The sequence below is a fragment of the Ahaetulla prasina genome, chromosome 1 (assembly GCF_028640845.1).
Source record: "Ahaetulla prasina isolate Xishuangbanna chromosome 1, ASM2864084v1, whole genome shotgun sequence".
Taxonomy (NCBI): Eukaryota; Metazoa; Chordata; class Lepidosauria; order Squamata; family Colubridae; genus Ahaetulla; species Ahaetulla prasina.
Genome location: NC_080539.1, coordinates 174,045,905 through 174,063,834, shown reverse-complemented (window position 1 = coordinate 174,063,834; position 17,930 = coordinate 174,045,905). Strand labels below are relative to the sequence as shown.

At 39.9% G+C, this 17,930-nt stretch overlaps 1 protein-coding gene across 1 annotated transcript; it reads right to left on the bottom strand.

Moving 5' to 3' along the window:
- Window positions 1–2,561: 2,561 nt before the first annotated feature.
- PROKR1 (prokineticin receptor 1) lies at window positions 2,562–11,490 on the bottom strand. Its single transcript, XM_058164623.1, has 3 exons — window positions 11,377–11,490; window positions 8,768–9,394; window positions 2,562–3,381 (listed from the first exon to the last, which is right to left on the bottom strand). The coding sequence occupies exons 2-3, from the start codon at window positions 9,259–9,261 to the stop codon at window positions 2,685–2,687; spliced, it is 1,191 nt and encodes a 396-aa protein (XP_058020606.1). The 5' UTR covers window positions 9,262–9,394; window positions 11,377–11,490; the 3' UTR covers window positions 2,562–2,684.
- Between the last annotated feature and the right edge of the window lie 6,440 nt (window positions 11,491–17,930).

Genomic DNA, 17,930 nt, shown 5'->3' with positions numbered 1-17,930 from the left:
ATGTGAGATAAAATTAGATTTGAGGCGGACCAATTTCATCAAGAGATTGCTATTACCTCTAGCTCAGGGTGCAAGAATGAAGAAAATGTGGAAAACATATGTATTTGAGATAAATCCCTTTCAAATGAGCCCTTAAAATCTGTTGATAGATCTCTTGCAGGTTGTCACATCTTAAGTATTTTATTGTGAACCTCCTCTCCCACATTGATTCATAAATACACAAGACCAAGGTACAAAAGCTCCACTTGACATCAAAACTAGTTTTACAAAATGACCAATGTTTGTAGCATTACAATATGAAATTCTCAAATCCTAATAAATAGAGCCAACTATCCTGATTTGCATTCAGGCCCTCATTGATTGCTATTGTCTGTTTCAAAAATGTGGATTCCTCACGGAGTGTATGATGAACCTAATGGCACTGGTTTTGTGGAAGTTTATGCAGAGTTTGTCAGTGTGGGTTGGTTGCACAACAGTGTGGTCAAAACATATAATAATTGTCAACTGAGCTTATAATTAGCTCTTAGTAGTTTATTCCAACTTTATTTTGGAGCAAGTTCCAGTAGATTTGATGGGATAATTTTGAGTAAACCTCTATATATTTGGCTATAAGGAAAAAGATTATCGCACTAACAAAGATCATTCTCTAGGACTGACCATCTCTTCTTACACTCCAAGTGTTATCCTGGGATGATGTTATTTGGAGGGAAGAGTAGGAATGTTACAATAATTAGCGCTCCCCAACTATTCAATTACAAACCTGGTTCTTTTCAGGGCATCCAAAGTTACTGGCTCTTTCAAGTAAGCTTCTTAGCTGAAGATGTTGTTAATGCCTTATAAATTGTCCTGGAGAAATCTCAGAGTAGGTAATCCTTGTCAAGATTCCTCTTACCAAGTGAGGTAACCCTGAAGACAATGGGGATGAAGCCCAAACTTTTTGGCCCATCTGGGGCTCCCTCCAAATGGGTGGGATTTCAACTCCCCAAATGCTCAGCAATAGTTATGCTAAAGGCATCAGTGTCAGTTTAAGCATTGTGACATTATGATGCAAGCATTGCCTCATCGTACATGCATTGTAACATCATACTTAATGGGCAGGATGTATTTGCCACTTGTCACTTTGCACCCATGGATACTTAAGGCTAGCTGGGGAATTCTGGGAGTTAAAGTCTACTCATCAGGAGGTTGGTCATATTCAGCAAGGTCGGTTCACAATATTTGATAAGTTCCCTGATTTTCTTGACTGCATGATTTTGGGGGAAGGGGAAGGACATTTTGGTTTCAGGAGAATAGTAGGGAATTTTTTTTTTATCAGACAACATTTGTTCTGTGTTTCAGATTTGCAATGTGTGCTTTGCATTTTTCAAGTCATGGTAAATATTTGTAAGAAAGAACAAATTCATACATAAAATGCACAATGTTTGTGCTTCTTCCAGCTTTCTCAGTTATTGTTTTTTCCTGTGAATTATAACTAGTCAGGAATATATTTTCAGTTCTCCCAATTATATATATGTGTGCTAACTGATTTCCATGGCTTTTCATTCTATCTGAGTACCACAAGCATAATTGACCATCTTCTATTCAGCAGTTGAATTACAGGGCGGCCGAAAGACCTTTCCTTTTTAACTGTTCTGGAGCAAGTCAGCTCCAGGTTTTAGAAAGCTCTGAAAAATGATAAGGCATCTCAAAAAACTATGGTTCAGAAGGCAATATGAAGTTCATTATATTCTAAAGTAACAAAGGGATCCTTATCTACCTATGTAGCTTGTTGTTAGATCGCTTTAAACAGCAGTCACATCAATGTTATGGTAGACTAATGTTAGGCAGCCTATTTAAATTTAAATAAATAAATAAATAAATACCTACATAAAAATAAAAATATGACCATAATAATGAAAAAAACCCAGTGTTTTCCAAATATAGGGGTCTGCTTTCTTTTTCTCTAATGTAAGTACAAGTTAAATAGATTTGAGGACTGGGAAGAAGCTGACAGAGAAAGTATAGCAGCTCTATCAAGCCTGCAGTAGGAATAAAAACATCTCATCCATACATCTATAAACATCAATAGGCTACAAATTTTCTGCAAGAAAGGGATATTACTGATACTATAAAAGGATACTATTACAAAGAAGAGAGCAGGAGTTTTACAGAAAATTTGACTAATTTCAGCCATTCCGGTATCCAGCTTAAGGGATCTTATCACAGTATTGTAATTGCTGGGGTAGGTTCTGACAATATAAAGAACATTTTGAAGCCCATTGATCCATGACAATTGGCTGATCATAAAAGGTTTCTTTATCTTTCACATGGAGTGAACATGCATGTTGTTTGCCTCTGTCCTGATAGGAAGTAATGAGGATTTTGATGAGAGTCAAGAAAGAACCTTAGATTTTGGAATAATCCCATTTTTTCCCCATCATTTTTTGATTTCCCGCCTAGATATACAGTAAATATAATTTCAAACCAGAGAAACTGAGTCACAACAAAGTGGAATAACAGTGATAAAGCTGGTTGTGCTCCAGTGTTCTGCTTTCTGAAGCATTTCAGGGGTCGTGTTCAGTCTGTGCTCTGCTGGACAGCAACTTCCCTGGTAAATGTTGACACATTGAAAAAAAGAAGAAAGCAAAGCAGTGAGTGAATGAGGCTATAGAATCTTGGCTGTGAGACTAATATCTGTCAAGATTTCATTTTAGTCTAATGCAGTCCACCTCCTCAGTGATGGGCATTGCGCTGGTTCTGAGGTCCATATCTACACTAGCCTTGGATCCATAGTAGGTGGACCTCCACCTAAGCAGCATAATCTTCTTGAAGTATTTCATGGTGTTGTTCTTGACTGTCACGAAGCACATGGTATTTATCATGCTATTGCTCATGGCGATGCATTCCACTATGTAGAAAGCGGTCAAGTAATGCTTTTCCTTCACAAAGACAATGGGGAAGAAGTCACGGACGATTGTGAAGCCATAGAAGGGTGACCAGCAGAGAACATAGGCAGTTAGGATGCACATGAGCACCAGGACAGTTTTCCTTCTGCAACGAAGCCTTTTTCTGATCTGATCTGTCTGGAAGCCCGGCACAGTTTTAAACCAAAGCTCCTGTGAAATCCTGGCATAGCAGAGGGTCATGGTGAAGACCGGTCCAACAAATTCGACACCAAAGATGAAAAGGAAGTAGGATTTGTAATACATCTGCTGGTCAACTGGCCAAATCTGTCCACAGAAAAACTTCTTTTGGTTTTTTATCATGAACAGTTCAGTCTCGGTTGCAAAATAGGCGGATGGTATTGCAATGACCAAGGAGACGATCCACACCAAAGCAATGAGACAGGTTGCTGTTTGGTAATTCATCCGAGGTTTCAATGGATGAACAATGGCAAGGTACCTACAAAATACAGAAGTTTCCAAATTTGTATTAGAAATGATCCACTTGTTTTGGCAAATCAGCTTAAGGTAATTAACAGAAATGGCCATTTGTTTTATTGGCCACCGAGCTGCTCTTATTCCAATATTTAAGAAACTAAATTGTAGATACTGTATCATTGATATAATGCTACTAATTCTAACTGAGAAATTGGGAAAACAGTCTTATTCTGCATTTCAAGCCCTAGTATAATTTTATTTTTCAACTGGGGAATATAGCTCCCATCATCATCATTGCTCTGTAGACTCCAAATATAGCTTTTCCTACTTCACATATCCCAGTCTGTTGGGCTACTACACCCACCATTCCTTGACAAAATAGAGTGTGGTTAACTATAGTTTATCCCAGCGGTGAAATTCGGCCGGTTCTATCCGGCTCGCACGAACCGGTAGCGCCAGCGGCGGAAGAGTGTACCCAGCCGCTGGGATGTCATTAAGTCCCATTTTTGACCCTCCGCATATGTGCAGGTGACTATGTGCATGCGCAGAAGAGGCATGCATGCTCACACTCCCGAACTGGTAGCAAAGGTAAGTGCATTTCACCACTGGTTTATCCACATCTGCAGGCCACCAAGAAAGAAGACATTGTCCTAATATTTCATCAAAAGACCTCTTCCACTAATGTTGAAACATAGCATCCAATAATAAAGCACTCCAAGAGATTCATAGGAAGTTACATGATAACCCCAGAAAAAACAGCAAGATACCACTTGTTCAAAGGAATCTGGGACTATTTTTCTGTAATTTCTTCAGATTTCAGATAAACCTGCAGACACTGGTCACAATCATACACAGTGTCTGCTCTCCCCTGCCTTTAATTTCAGAGAATCAGGGAGGGTTAATTCTGAGGTACTTTCTCTATCCCTATTTTGTCCTTTGGACAATAGGCTGTGATACTTTCTCCTGATTCCTAAGATTATTCCTATAGCACTTTACGCTTTACAGTCGCATACAACATAAAAATCCATATGTTGATTTTGTAATATATGATTTATGATTTTATGTATGTTTGGATCGAGCCACTATGGGTTATTTATCGTGCCGTGGCTTAGTATGATGTTCAAAGGCTGAATCTGTACACTTTGGGTGACTGATAGTGTGAGAGTTATTGTTGTGTCTGCGCCCCCAGAGCTGGGGCCCCTGCCAGAAAGTGACTCAGAAAGTGAGGGGGAAGGGCCATCAGGACTTACCTCTGGAGCACCGGCTTCCCTGGCTCAGCTCCAGGAGCCAGAGGTGGAGGAGATAACGAGGCCTCCGTCCCCTAACTCTTCCCCCCCCCCCAGGCCATGCCTCCAGACCCGGCTGATGGCAATCAGGCCTGGCTGGACCCTAGGTTTCATAGACAGGAGAGGCGGGAACAACAGAAGCAAGGGTAGGGCAGGCCTAGGAAGTGCTGAGTCATGGAGCCACACCCCACAGGATATAAAAGCAGCAAGGGCTGCTATACCCCTTTGTGGCAAGCAAATCAACTGCTTAACTAGAGCTGAAGTACTGTTCGTTCCTGGGTGACTCATCGGCGTCGAGGGAGATAACAGCGACACTTGGCAGACACTCGCTAGTTTGCTGCCAGAAGCTGATAGTTGCCGGCTAATGAAGTCATTGCTCAGACTGAGGAGAGGGGGACAGAACAGTTATGGCTCTGTCTGAAGAGGTCTGGGGAGACTGTACAATTTGTGTCATGGAGTTTCAGAGGCAATGTGGTTTCCTTCAATGAGCCACTTTGTGTCACCTTGAAGACTTGAACAGCAGTGCTGATAGTGCCAATAAAGGATAATATTTGTAGCTCGGGATTGACATGAGGGGTCCTTGGTGCTCTCTGAACTTGGTTGATGATGTTACCTAGTTTGGGTAATAAAACATCTGCAAGAAAACAACCAAGCTCAGAGAGCACCAAGGACCTCTCAGTTCTAATAGTATGAAGAGGCTTCTGAGCCTGAGCCTCTGCTACCATTTGGAATAGTTAGGGAAGGCATCAGAAATAATGCAATTGCTTCACTTTTAATATGTGGCATTTGTGTATGTGGGAGGATGGTGGAGGTTGTCATAGCTCTTCTTCAGTTAGGTGATTGGACTGAAATTTTGCATAGCCCTAGGGAATTAAAAGGGACGTGGTGGCTCAGTGACTAAGACGCTGATCTTGTTGATCGAAAGGTCGGCAGTTCAGCGGTTTGAATCCCTAGCGGCGCATAACGGAGTGAGCTCCCGTTACTTGTCTCAGCTTCTGCCAACCTAGCAGTTCGAAAGCATGTAAAAAATGCAAGTCGAAAAATAGGGACCACCTTTGGTGGGAAGGTAACAGCGTTTTGTGCTCCTTTGGCATTTAGTCATGCCGGCCACATGACCACGGAGACGTCTTCGGATAGCGCTGGCTCTTCAGCTTTGAAACGGAGATGAGCACTGCTCCCTAGAGTCGGAATGACTAGCACGTATGTGCGAGGGGAACCTTTACCTTTAAGGAATTATTGGTCAATGTTCACAACATCATACTATTAACTCTTCAAGAAATATCAGAATGTGCTAATCTCTTCTTTAGATTTTTTTAAAAAACTCATTTTGTACACTGGGATGAGTTTCTCTTCACAGAAGTTTAAAAGAGAATGATCAAAAATATGTTTATATCCTTTCTTTTCTCTCTGCTTGACAGCGATGTCCTCCAAAGTTCAGGCTGTACAATAAAAAAGAAACTCAAATCTTGTCTTTCCTTCGACACCAAATCTTTTCTGCTGTAGCGTAATATTTTCCATTTCACTGCTCTCAAATATTTTCTATTTGATCTTTGCTGAGCAAGTGGTTTCCATTATTTGTACATCAGATCCAACATCTCAGATGATGATACAGGTTGTATCAAATAACTGTGTAAAAAAATTATTCCTGGTGCATCGCAGAGTAAACTATTTGAAGGGAGTATACACTTATCTATAGGTTTCCCTACACATTGCTATTAATCTGGCACATTTAAAAATGCAAATATTTAGAGAATCCCATGGTGCATCCTATAGTTTCAACTATAAGATTGATATCTCTAGGGCAGATCCATATTTTAAAAAGGAATGACAAATTCTAATTTTCCCACATTTTTAGCCTATTCTGCAAAGATATCACATCAGTATAAAAGTAAAGGTTCCCCTCGCACACATGTGCTAGTCGTTCACGACTCTAGGGGATGGTGCTCATCTCCATTTCAAAGCCAAAGAGCCAGCGCTGTCCGAAAATGGTCATGTGGATGGCATGACTAAATGCCAAAGGTGAATGGAAAGCTGTTTCCTTCCCACCAAAGGTGGTCCCTATTTTTCTACTTGCATTTTTTACGTGCTTTTGAACTGCACAGTTGGCAGAAGCTGGGACAAGTAATGGGAGCTCACCCCATTACACGGCGCTAGGGCACCGCTGAACTGCCGACCTTTCAATGCACAAGCTCAGCGTCTTAGCCACTGAGCCACCGTGTCCCCTCATATCAGTATAATTGTCTATAAAAACAAATATGCTGATGAATGTATCAATGTATATTCGAAAGATGCCATCAGATGTTGAATATGTCAAAGGCCACTGAAAATTGATGCCATAAATATCCTTAACTCATTCCAAGATTAAGCTGCTGTACAAAATAGAAATAATGCTTGAACAGAAAGGATTGCTATCTCTATAGGATGTCATCTGGGCAAGCCTTCCACAAGTTGGCATTCTCTCCAATGAGTTGGTTTATAACCCCAGCTACAGATCGCATGTCCGAAAACGGTAGTCCTCGACTTTCAACAGTTCATTTAGTGACCATTTGAAGTCACAATGGCACTGAAAAAGTGACAATTTTTCACATTAATGACCGTTGCAGCATCCCCATGATCATGTGATTTACATTTGGATGCTTGACAACTGGTTCATATTTATGACCATTGCTGTGTTCCCGGGGTCCCATGATCCCCTTTTGCAACCTTCTGACAAGCAAAATCAATGGAGAAGCCAGATTCACTTAACAACCGTATTACTAATTTAACAGTGATTCACTTAACAAACGTGGCAAGAAAAGTCGTAACATGGAGGAAAACTCATTTAGCAAATTTCTCACTTAACAACGTAAGTTTTGGGCTCAGTTGTGATCGTAAATTGAGGACTACCTGTCCTGGTTAAGGAGATGAGGATTGTAGTTTTGCAATCTGAAGGGAAGAACATTTTTCACATAAGTATCTAACTGACACTAAGCGCTGCTGCTAATAGAGCATGTATACGTATTTTATCCAAACTTTGCCATTTTCAAATGCAAAAAAATCCCACGAATTACTTTGGGTTTTTTTTAAAAATCTTTTCAAAAAGCCTGCAGATCTACATAATTGCTTTAATGTAGGATTGTTGCCTGAAACAATAGAATCTCTTGTGGAGGGGAAATTAGGCAATCTTTGTTCATGATTAGTGTTTCATTGCAGCCTCCTTAATAATTACACTGGAAAGATATTCCTTTCAGTCTTGCCTGCGTTCCATATCTGAACACTGTTCAAATCCTTCGAGATATTTCAAAACCTGATGCCTGAAACGCAATAAATGGTTTGGGGATCAAGTCCCACTAGGACAAACAAAGCAGCGGCATTTTGATTTATATCTGAGATGTGTACAACATGCTGTTTCAATCGAAGCATTCTAAAACTGCAAAAAAAAGGAGATCTGATTTTTGCTGGTGAGTGGTCAATTGGGAAAGCACAATTCTCAAAAACGTTTTGCTTTCATTCTGCAAATTGCCTTCTTCTGCAAATGACAATAATTATTAGCACGTGAAACAAACAAAGAGCTGGGTTTTTGAAAACAAAATGCTTATTACTTTGGAACCATTTGCAGCAACCACAGTATTCGTCCCTTCTTCGTAACCACTTCTAAAAGAGCAGAAATCCATCACCTATCATTAATGTAGTAACATAGGATTACTTAAATTCCAGAGGCGAGTAACCTTAGAAAAGCCATCAATGTCACTCTCAGAAAGCCAGAAGAGATTATCCTAAGCAGAGGTATAAGTGGAAGATTTCTGCCCAAACCTGAGGTAGTAATGGCGGTTGCTTGCTAAATTGCAGGTGTATGGCCCCACTTTCAATCTGCACACAGCTCTGCCAAGATCTAGCGAGCTTTGTTAGATATTCCCCCCTAGCAGCTTTTTATTATAACTCTCTGCTTTTGATGTCAAGTGATAACTGTGATTTATCTTTCAGTGCAATGATGGTGAAGGGCTCTGAAATGGAAGAAGGCTTCCAATAAATCATATGCTTTTTTTAAAAAAAGAAAAGAGGAATAGGGAAATTAATTGCAAAAACAATAGAAACAGCAATTCCTGGCTGCAGTCAACCCTGGTTTCCCAATAGTTTTCTTACCTGTCCATAGCAATAGCTAAGAGTGCATTAGTTGAAACATAGAGGGAAACGGTGCGCAAATAATTGATGGATGCACAGAGGATGTGGCCATGCTCCCAGGATAGTTGGCGCACCACATAATAGTCCATCTCAAATGGACAGCAAACAATGGCCACAATGAAGTCTGAAATAGCCAGGTTTGCAATGAGAAGATTGGTGAGATTCCGCAGCTTCTTATAACGGATGAGAGCAGCAATGAAAATGAAGTTGCCAATACCGCAGACCAACATGATGCCAGCCAGTGCCACACCAATGACAATTTTAGCAGCAAAGAAAGTGCGAGTCTTGGTCACATCATCATCATCATCCAAGAGCAGATCATAGTCACTGTAGCTGAAGTTGAAAGGGAAAGTGAAGTTTTGATAAGCAGGGAAGTCTCCGATACGGTTGCCATAGATAGCAGCAAAACTGGTATGTGGGTATGTGCTATTGGGATGATGTGCTTCCTGCTTCATGGTGTTGTTCTTGTCTCTTTTCTTCAGTGATGCTGTATTGAACTTTGTCTTTTCACCACATCCATGGGAGAAACCTCACCGTTCTGTAAATCATGTTCTCAACATCTTCAATGGCAGCAGTATCATTTCTTACCTTTCAAGACAGGAAAGAAGTAAATCCACTTAGAAAAAGGCTAACATACAGTTCTCTTCCCCAAAACCTATATTGAGGCATGCCAAAGATTGGGAAGGACAAATCTTTTTCTAAGATCCGTTCCCACTTCTTTATGCTCAGACAAAACAAGGTCCCTTTTGTCAAATCCCTGTGAGAGGCTTTTTCAGGTAGTTGCATTTTGTAAGAATATTTTCTACGCAAAGACACTGATTGTCAGTGAGGAAAGGGAAGAAATAAAGTTACGTTTGCAATCTGTGAAACTCTCCTAGAGAAACAAAATTGCCACTCTTGCATTTTAGCAACCCAAGTAATTAAATTGAGTGTGATGAGTTTCATGCCAGCAAAGATTTTGTTTTGCAAGTAGATAATTCCAGTACCAGTTTAAATTTCTCAACTTTTTGTTGAAGTCAACAAAACAGATTGATTGACTACCTCAACCACAAAGGGTCAATAAATCACTCCAAATGCACCAAAGTAAAGGGACGTTGGAGAGTCTTACTGTGCAATGGAATCAATGACTCCATCCTGCAGGGACAAGGGAACCAAATTCTTCATCTGCTTGGAGATACTATGCTTATATAAATCAAGAATGGCTATCCAAAGTTTTAGGTAATGTTCTCTGATGCCCTAATCTGAGTTCTGGCCATGAAGGGCTTTCCACTTTCATGAGTAAGGAAGATTTCCAACGTTGAGTCTCTCAAATATATATTGTGCCATTTATATTGGACCATCCGAGTGAATCTATAAACTGGATTCGAAGAGGTAACTGAATTTCAAACTTCACCACTGTTTTGGATCTGAAGTTTGCTCATTTACCTGGACCACTTTCTTTTATATAACGAAAAGTGCTTTGCAAAAAATAGGACTTGGTTGGTTCGTTATAAACAAAATCAGCAGTGCAATGGCTGCTGAAATAGCCTCTGGACTCCAGGGGAAAGGATGTGATTAATCCAATCTGTCTGTTTTGGTTAGAAATAGTGCAAACTTCCCCAGGAAAAAGAAAGAGGGGTTGAAAACGAGGAATTTTATATAACCTTTCATAAATGACATTATCTTATGTAGTCTCGTGTTTGTGTTTCCATTACTGGAAGGAAGACTCATATGTAAATTTGCAAGACCAGACTGTATATTTTATGTATATTTATGTAACTACCCAAGTGGAGCAACTGGATTCCAAATGCTGCAAAACAGTTAGACTTATTTTGCGTTGTGGAGATGACAAGCAGTGTCCAGTATTTTGTCTGGGTAATAAAGAAGATTCTGCTTCTGCTGATCAAACATCAGTCATCATAGACTGGAGCAGCCTATATATTCCATCACACAACCAAATAAACAATTAAGCACAATTTCCTAACAATACATTGGAATTCTCAGGGCAATGAGCAGCTAGATTTTGCCATAAGAAACATCTCTGGGGAAGTTCAGTTGCTTATCATGTTTCATGTGTGAAAGGAATGTGTGATGCAAATGAAGAGGGAAAACCTTTCACCTAAGTCCGTCTAAAGAAAAAGATAAAAAATGCAGACTTGTTAGAGGCTTCCTGAGGCATTAGGTGGTTGCCAGGTCAAATCTTTGTTACTGTTCTGTTGGTATTCACATAATTTTGTGTGTGTGAAATTTAAGAGGAAAAAAGTCTAAAAGCACCATGTGTATCAGACTTATTCAGAACTAAGTTTCACTGACCCATGTCAGTGTTTCCGACAATTCTACCCCAAAGAAACAGCCTTAGGAATAAAGCCTAAATTTCTAGAGATTAATCGCTATAATGTCTGAGAAGAGTGCAATGTCAAACTATTTTCTCTCTGTGGCAGAAAAAAAAAAGAGCAGAAAAATCCAAACTCAAAATCAGTGTACCCCTTGACTGTAAACAAAGATATAGTCAAAACAAAGTTGTAAATTGTACATACTGTTATTGCTGATAAAAACAAAGGCACTTTAAAAAAAGATAAATCAGACTGTACCTGTTCTAGAGCTTTCACTTAGGACAAATTCTGATTTCTTCATATGCTGTAATCCCAAGAATAATTGGAGAGTCTTGAAAATCACTACAGAGTTAGTGAAATTGAAGAATGCTGTCTGGTTCTAGAAGTGGAATTGCAGAATGCAGGTCTTCTTTAGAGCTGAGCAAGAACAGAAGTCCGGCTCCCTGTGTGTCTGCATCTAAAGTCTATCCTCAGTAGGTGGCATCTTTATGCATATGTAATTTTAAAGAGGCAGTACTCTTTCTGTCATATTCTGATACACATGTGATGTATGTTAATAAGCCATTTGTGTATTTTGCCCAGCCTTCAATAAAATGGATTTTTTTTTACACCTTTGAGTTTGTCAAGGGGAATTATCTTAGAAGGCTTGTCTTTGTGATCTACTTAGATCACTTGACAACCAGAGAAATCCTCTCTTTTTCCTTCTCCTCTCCAAAAGAAATTGTGCTTTTTTGCTGAAAATCTGAACATAGTATGATTTTCCAAAGTGCTTTTCTGGACAGAAGTTTCAATTATTGAAATTGTTTTAGGCAGCTAGTGCCATTTCAAAGGTTTCTGGAGGCTGGTCATGCCCTGGACCCAATGTGATTGAATTTATTGCATGAAAGCTGCCTTCTCAACTTCTAACTGAATAAATAAATACTAGGATAAGAGATAAGTCCACATAGAAACAGTCCATCCAATCCAAAGCCTTTGAAAATGCCAGCAGCCCAAGGAGCTGCTGATACAGTTCTACAGGGGAATTATTGAGGCTGTCATCTGAACCTCTATAACTGTCTGGTTTGGTTCTGCAACCCAACAAGACAGACACAGACTTCAGAGGATCATTAGAACTGCAGAAAAAACAATTGCTACCCAACCTGCCTTCCATTGAGGACCTGTATACTGCACGAGTCAAAAAGAGGGCTGTGAAAATATTTACAGACCCCTCACATCCTGGACATAAACTGTTTCAACTGCTACCCTCAAATTGACGCTATAGAGCACTGCACACCAGAACAACTAGACACCAGAAGAGTTTCTTCCTGAATGCCATCACTCTGCTAAACAAATAATTCCTTCAACACTGTCAAACTTTTTACTAAATCTGCACTACTATTAATCTTCTCATCGTTCCCATCACCCATCTCCTTCCACTTATGACTGTAACTTTGTTGCTTGTATCCTTACGATTTATATTGATATTGATATTGGTTCCTGATTGCTTATTTATACACTATGACTATCATTAAGTGTTGTACCTTAGAATTCTTGATGATCTTTTCTTTTATGTACACTGAGAGCATATGCACCAAGACAAATTCCTTGTGTGTCCAAGCACACTTGGCCAATAAAAAAAAAATCCTATCCTATCCTATCCTATCCTGTCCTGTCCTGTCCTGTCCCGTCCCGTCCCGTCCCGTCCCGTCCCGTCCCGTCCCGTCCCGTCCCATCCCATCCTATTCTATTCTATTCTATTGAGTGATTGCAGTTAATGGTGTCATTTCCCCAAATTTTGCTTTTTCATGTCCATCATTTTACAGTAATTTTTCCCCTATGTGTAGATGAAATATTCAATTAATGTACTCAGACATCCTGGCACTGATAATTATATCTATCAGTCCATTAAATCTAAGTCACAAATCCTATGACATGATTGAATTTAAAACAGCATCACTATGCACTGAATGAAAAAGTATTTAGGGCTCCTTGTCGAATTCGTAGTGCCTCAAAGGCACTATTGAGACCATTTGTAAAAAATGTAAAGCCCTGAAATCTTTTTCCTCTTTAAATTAAAACCTGAGACCGAAACAGATTATCAGTTTCACTGTCCCCTCTCTGCTCTCTCAAACTCCCAAATTTTAGCTGTGCTTAAGGTTTGTGTTCCATCCTTTCGTAAACATGCAACAGAAGTGAGGGGAAAAAACCTTATAGTTAGTCCACTGGCCTTTAACTGTACTTAGAAACACTTGTGGGTCCTCTGCCCCCAAGAATATCTGACTACTAAATCTTACTATAGAGCGATGGACTATTTGGAGCTCTGTTGGTCATCTGACCATGTCATAGAAGTGAAAGTTTCATTACCCAAACTGACTGATTTATCTAAGCTGTTTGTATATATCAGTGTAGTCAACCTGGTCCCTACTGCCCACTAGTGGGCGTTTCAGCTTTCATGGTGGGCGGTAGGGGTTTTGTCCGATACTGAAGCACTTTCCTTTTTTTAAATTTAATTGACCTGTTAAAAAATTTTCATACCATTATTTAAAACATTTTCATTAGGTTTTCATAAAATTCCCCGTGACAATTTAAATTTCTGAAAATATACTATTTGTATCTCCTGTGCATAAGTTTAGTTCACGTTATGTAAGTGAAACTAAACGGCGCTATAGTGTGACCGCAAACAAAAAAGCCTCATCCCAGAATAGCTTGCGCATCTCCCCCACATCACCCAGCTGTCACAGACAAGCAGAATTGGTAGCCGGTGCCCCCACCCCCAAACCCAATCCACGATGCGCGAGAGGCTTGGTGGGTGTGGCAGGGGAAGGATTCTGTAAAATCTCCATTCCCTCCCCACTCCGGGAAAAGGTTACTGCAAAATCCCCATTTCCTCCAGATCAGCTGGGACTCGGGAGGCAGAGAATAGATGGGGGTGGGGCCAGTCAGAGGTGGTATTTACCAGTTCTCTGAACTACTCAAAATTTCCGCTACTGGTTCTCCAGAACTGGTCAGAACCTGCTGAAACCCATCTACCTTCACTTATGTGGGAAATTTACTTATGTAGGTGGTCATTAGCCCTCCAATACATTTTGCTGAATTGAGCAGCCCCTCTTCTTTTTAACATCACCCTTCCTGCTGCAGACAGTTGTTTGGTATATGGGGAAGTCAAATGAATTACAAGGGTCTTTGATATAAATTGACCGGACACAGCTTTTATTAAAGAGGGGCTGATGCTGCTGAATGAGAGATATCCCTTCTGTATCTGGAAAGCAAAACATGAAGGAGAAGCCTGAAAGAATGGTGGTGGTTTTTTGCCTTTCCAGTTTACTGCAAGCAATTCTCCTCCTCAAATACAGAATGCCCCCCCTTCTAGGCAATGTACAAAGAATGAAAAGCTTTCCCATGAAGCTTTCCTCATTTCAGAAAGCATGGATTCCTTGAAGATGAGACCCCGCCTCAGCAGCAGAAATGGGGAAAGAGATGCTCATCCCCACTGCTTTAATGACACTGAATCCTTTTGAGTCCAGACCTCAGTTGCCTTTCTTGTCAATTTACCTCTTTCATGTCTTGTCAATTTACCTCTGGGGGGACATTAGAGACAAATCATCATAATTTTTCATTCTTTTGCTGTTGTTTTTCTGGCTGGTTTTTTTTTCTTTTCAGAAAGATTCTGACCAATCAGAAATACATGTGTGTGTGTATTTATGTACATATGCAAGTAATACACATTCACATTTATTAGGTGGATTTACAAGATGGGTTTCAGTTGTCATTAGCAACCATAAACAAAATGACAAGTATGTAGTTGTGACAGTTATGTAGTTGTGACAGGTATGACAGTTGTGTAAGTATTTGAGGGTAGTTTATTGGTGGAGAAGGGTTATATTAAATTCAGAGTTGTCCTCTATTCATATATATAGGGTAGCTGCAGTAGGAATTAACATGAAAAAAAAAATCTGATTAGCACCAATAGAAATTCTTCTCCTAATGGTAATTGGTTCATGAGTGGGTATGTGAGATTTATTTAGATTGCATCCTGAAGGAAAGAAACCTTGAGATGTAAAAAAAAACAGACCCAGGAAACTATAGACCTATCAGCCTGACCTCAATACCAGGGAAGATTCTAGAAAAGATAATCAAGCAACGAATCACCAAACACCTAGAAGCAAACAAAGTAATGACCAAAAGCCAACATGGGTTTGTCAAAAACAGATCATGCCAGACTAATCTTATTGCATTCTTTGACAAAATGACAAAATTAGTAGACCAGAGGAATGCTGTCGATATAATTTACTTGGACTTCAGTAAAGCATTTGATAAAGTAGACCATAACCTACTACTAGATAAAGTAGAAAAATGTGGGTTAGACAGCACCACCACCAGATGGATTCGTAACTGGCTGACCAACCGCACTCAACGTGTAGTCCTCAACGGAACTACATCCACATGGAAGGAAGTATGCAGTGGAGTACCCCAAGGCTCTGTTTTAGGCCCAGTACTCTTCAACATCTTCATCAATGACTTGGACGAGGGGATAGATGGGGAACTCATCAAATTTGCAGATGACACCAAGCTGGCAGGAATAGCCAACACTCCAGAAGATAGGCTCAAATTACAGAAAGATCTTGACAAACTTGAACATTGGGCGCTATCTAACAAAATGAAATTCAACAGTGAAAAAAGTAAGATTCTACATTTAGGCAAAAAAAACCAAAATGCACCAGTACCGTATACGTGGTACCTTGCTCAATAGTAGTACCTGTGAGAGGGATCTTGGAGTCCTAGTGGATAATCATTTAGATATGAGCCAGCAGTGTGCAGCAGCTGCTAAAAAAGCCAACACAGTTCTGGGCTGCATAAACAGAGGGATAAAATCAAGATCACGTGAAGTGTTAGTGCCACTTTATAATGCCTTGGTAAGGCCACACTTGGAATATTGCATCCAGTTTTGGTCTCCACGATGTAAAAAAGATGTTGAGACTCTAGAAAGAGTGCAGAGAAGAGCAACAAAGATGATTAGAGGACTGGAGGCTAAAACATATGAAGAACGGTTGCAGGAACTGGGTATGTCTAGTTTAATAAAAAGAAGGACTAGGGGAGACATGATAGCAGTGTTCCAATATCTCAGGGGTTGCCACAAAGAAGTGGGAGTCGGGCTGTTCTCCAAAGCACCTGAGGGTAGAACAAGAAGCAATGGGTGGAAACTGATCAAAGAAAGAAGCAACTTAGAACTAAGGAGAAATTTCCTGACAGTTAGAACAATTAATAAGTGGAACGACTTGCCTGCAGAAGTTGTGAATGCTCCAACACTGGAAATTTTTAAGAAAATGTTGGATAACCATCTGACTGAGATGGTGTAGGGTTCCTGCCTAGGCAGGGGGTTGGACTAGAAGGCCTCCAAGGTCCCTTCCAACTCTGTTGTTATGTTATGTTATGTAATGTGAATGATGCTTCCACTCTGTGTTTGGATATTTATTCATTTATTTTTAAATGACTTGATTGGTGATCATTCTCTTAGCATTCTTTGTGGCTAGCTTAAAGGGGGCTGCAGAAAATGATATTGGGATTGCTTTTAAGGAAGAGATAAAAAACTGGATGAGTAGAGAAAGTGATATTGTGATATTTGATAGATATTTGAATACATTGGCTCAGAGCCAGTGATACAACCTATGGTACCTTTCTTCTGGGCAACAGAATAAGAGGAATGACCTCTAAAATAGAATTGTACAGCCTTTATTGTTCCAAGGGCTGCACATTTTTTCCACTGTAACTGTGTTTTTAGCAGGAAATGATGAAGAGAATCAAAGAGTGATTAAATATGGAAGAGAAGGGAGGAAATCCCCCCTTATTTCTCAGTTACCATATGAAAATTGTTCCTTCAGCCAGCCAGTATGAAGTTTTGCAAAATATATTAAGTATAGCAGATACAGTATAGTGAATATAATAGAACATAGCATGAAACTCTTACTTGGTAGGATATGGTCAACGGAGTACAAGTTGCCTCAAGATTAGAAATGCTGGCTGGCGTAGAATAGCCTGCTGAACATGCCTAGAGCACAAATGAGTTTGGGTTATGTTAGTGGTTTACTGACCAAAATATATTTGTAAGATGACATGAATGGCTGGCTGAAAATGAGATGAGAGAGTATTCTTCTTACTGCTTCCTACTTCTCCTTTTCCTTTTTTTGCACTTTTCATAATATTGCTCACTGCCTGTGATAATATGATAGGTATGTTGGTATAAACGTTTGCATGCATGTTGTGACACAAATTATTTGCCCTGAAGTTTTACTTCACCTTGTGAATCCCTTTTCCAAATAGAAAGATAACATGATATACTTAAATTATTTTATTAACCTGGAAAAAATATTGGAAAAAAAATTAAATCTCATGAAAGAATCATATCCACATGCAAAAGCTTATTTAGTTTTCCCTTCTTACTGTAGCTTGAATCTCTTACTAACAGGAATGCATGGACCAACAAAATGGATAAGCTGTCAAAGAGCAAAATCCATACCATTTTTCCCCCTGTCCCAAAGGGTTTTTTCAGGCGGTAATTGGACTTTCTTGCTTTTTCTCTGAAGACATTTTGCTTTAAAGAAAAAGGAAAAGGAAAAAAAAAGTCTAGTTGCCTCCTGAAAAAAGCACCTTTGGAACAACCATGACCTGGATGACTGAGAATCAGGGGTGGGTTCTACTGACCTTAGTGACCAGTTCGCATGCACAAATCGCCTATGATAACATCCGGGTCAGTGGGCGGAGCCTCCTGCCGGTTTTACTACCAGTTCTATAGAACCGGTCCGAATCGGGGACAACCCACCACTGGTGAGAATTTC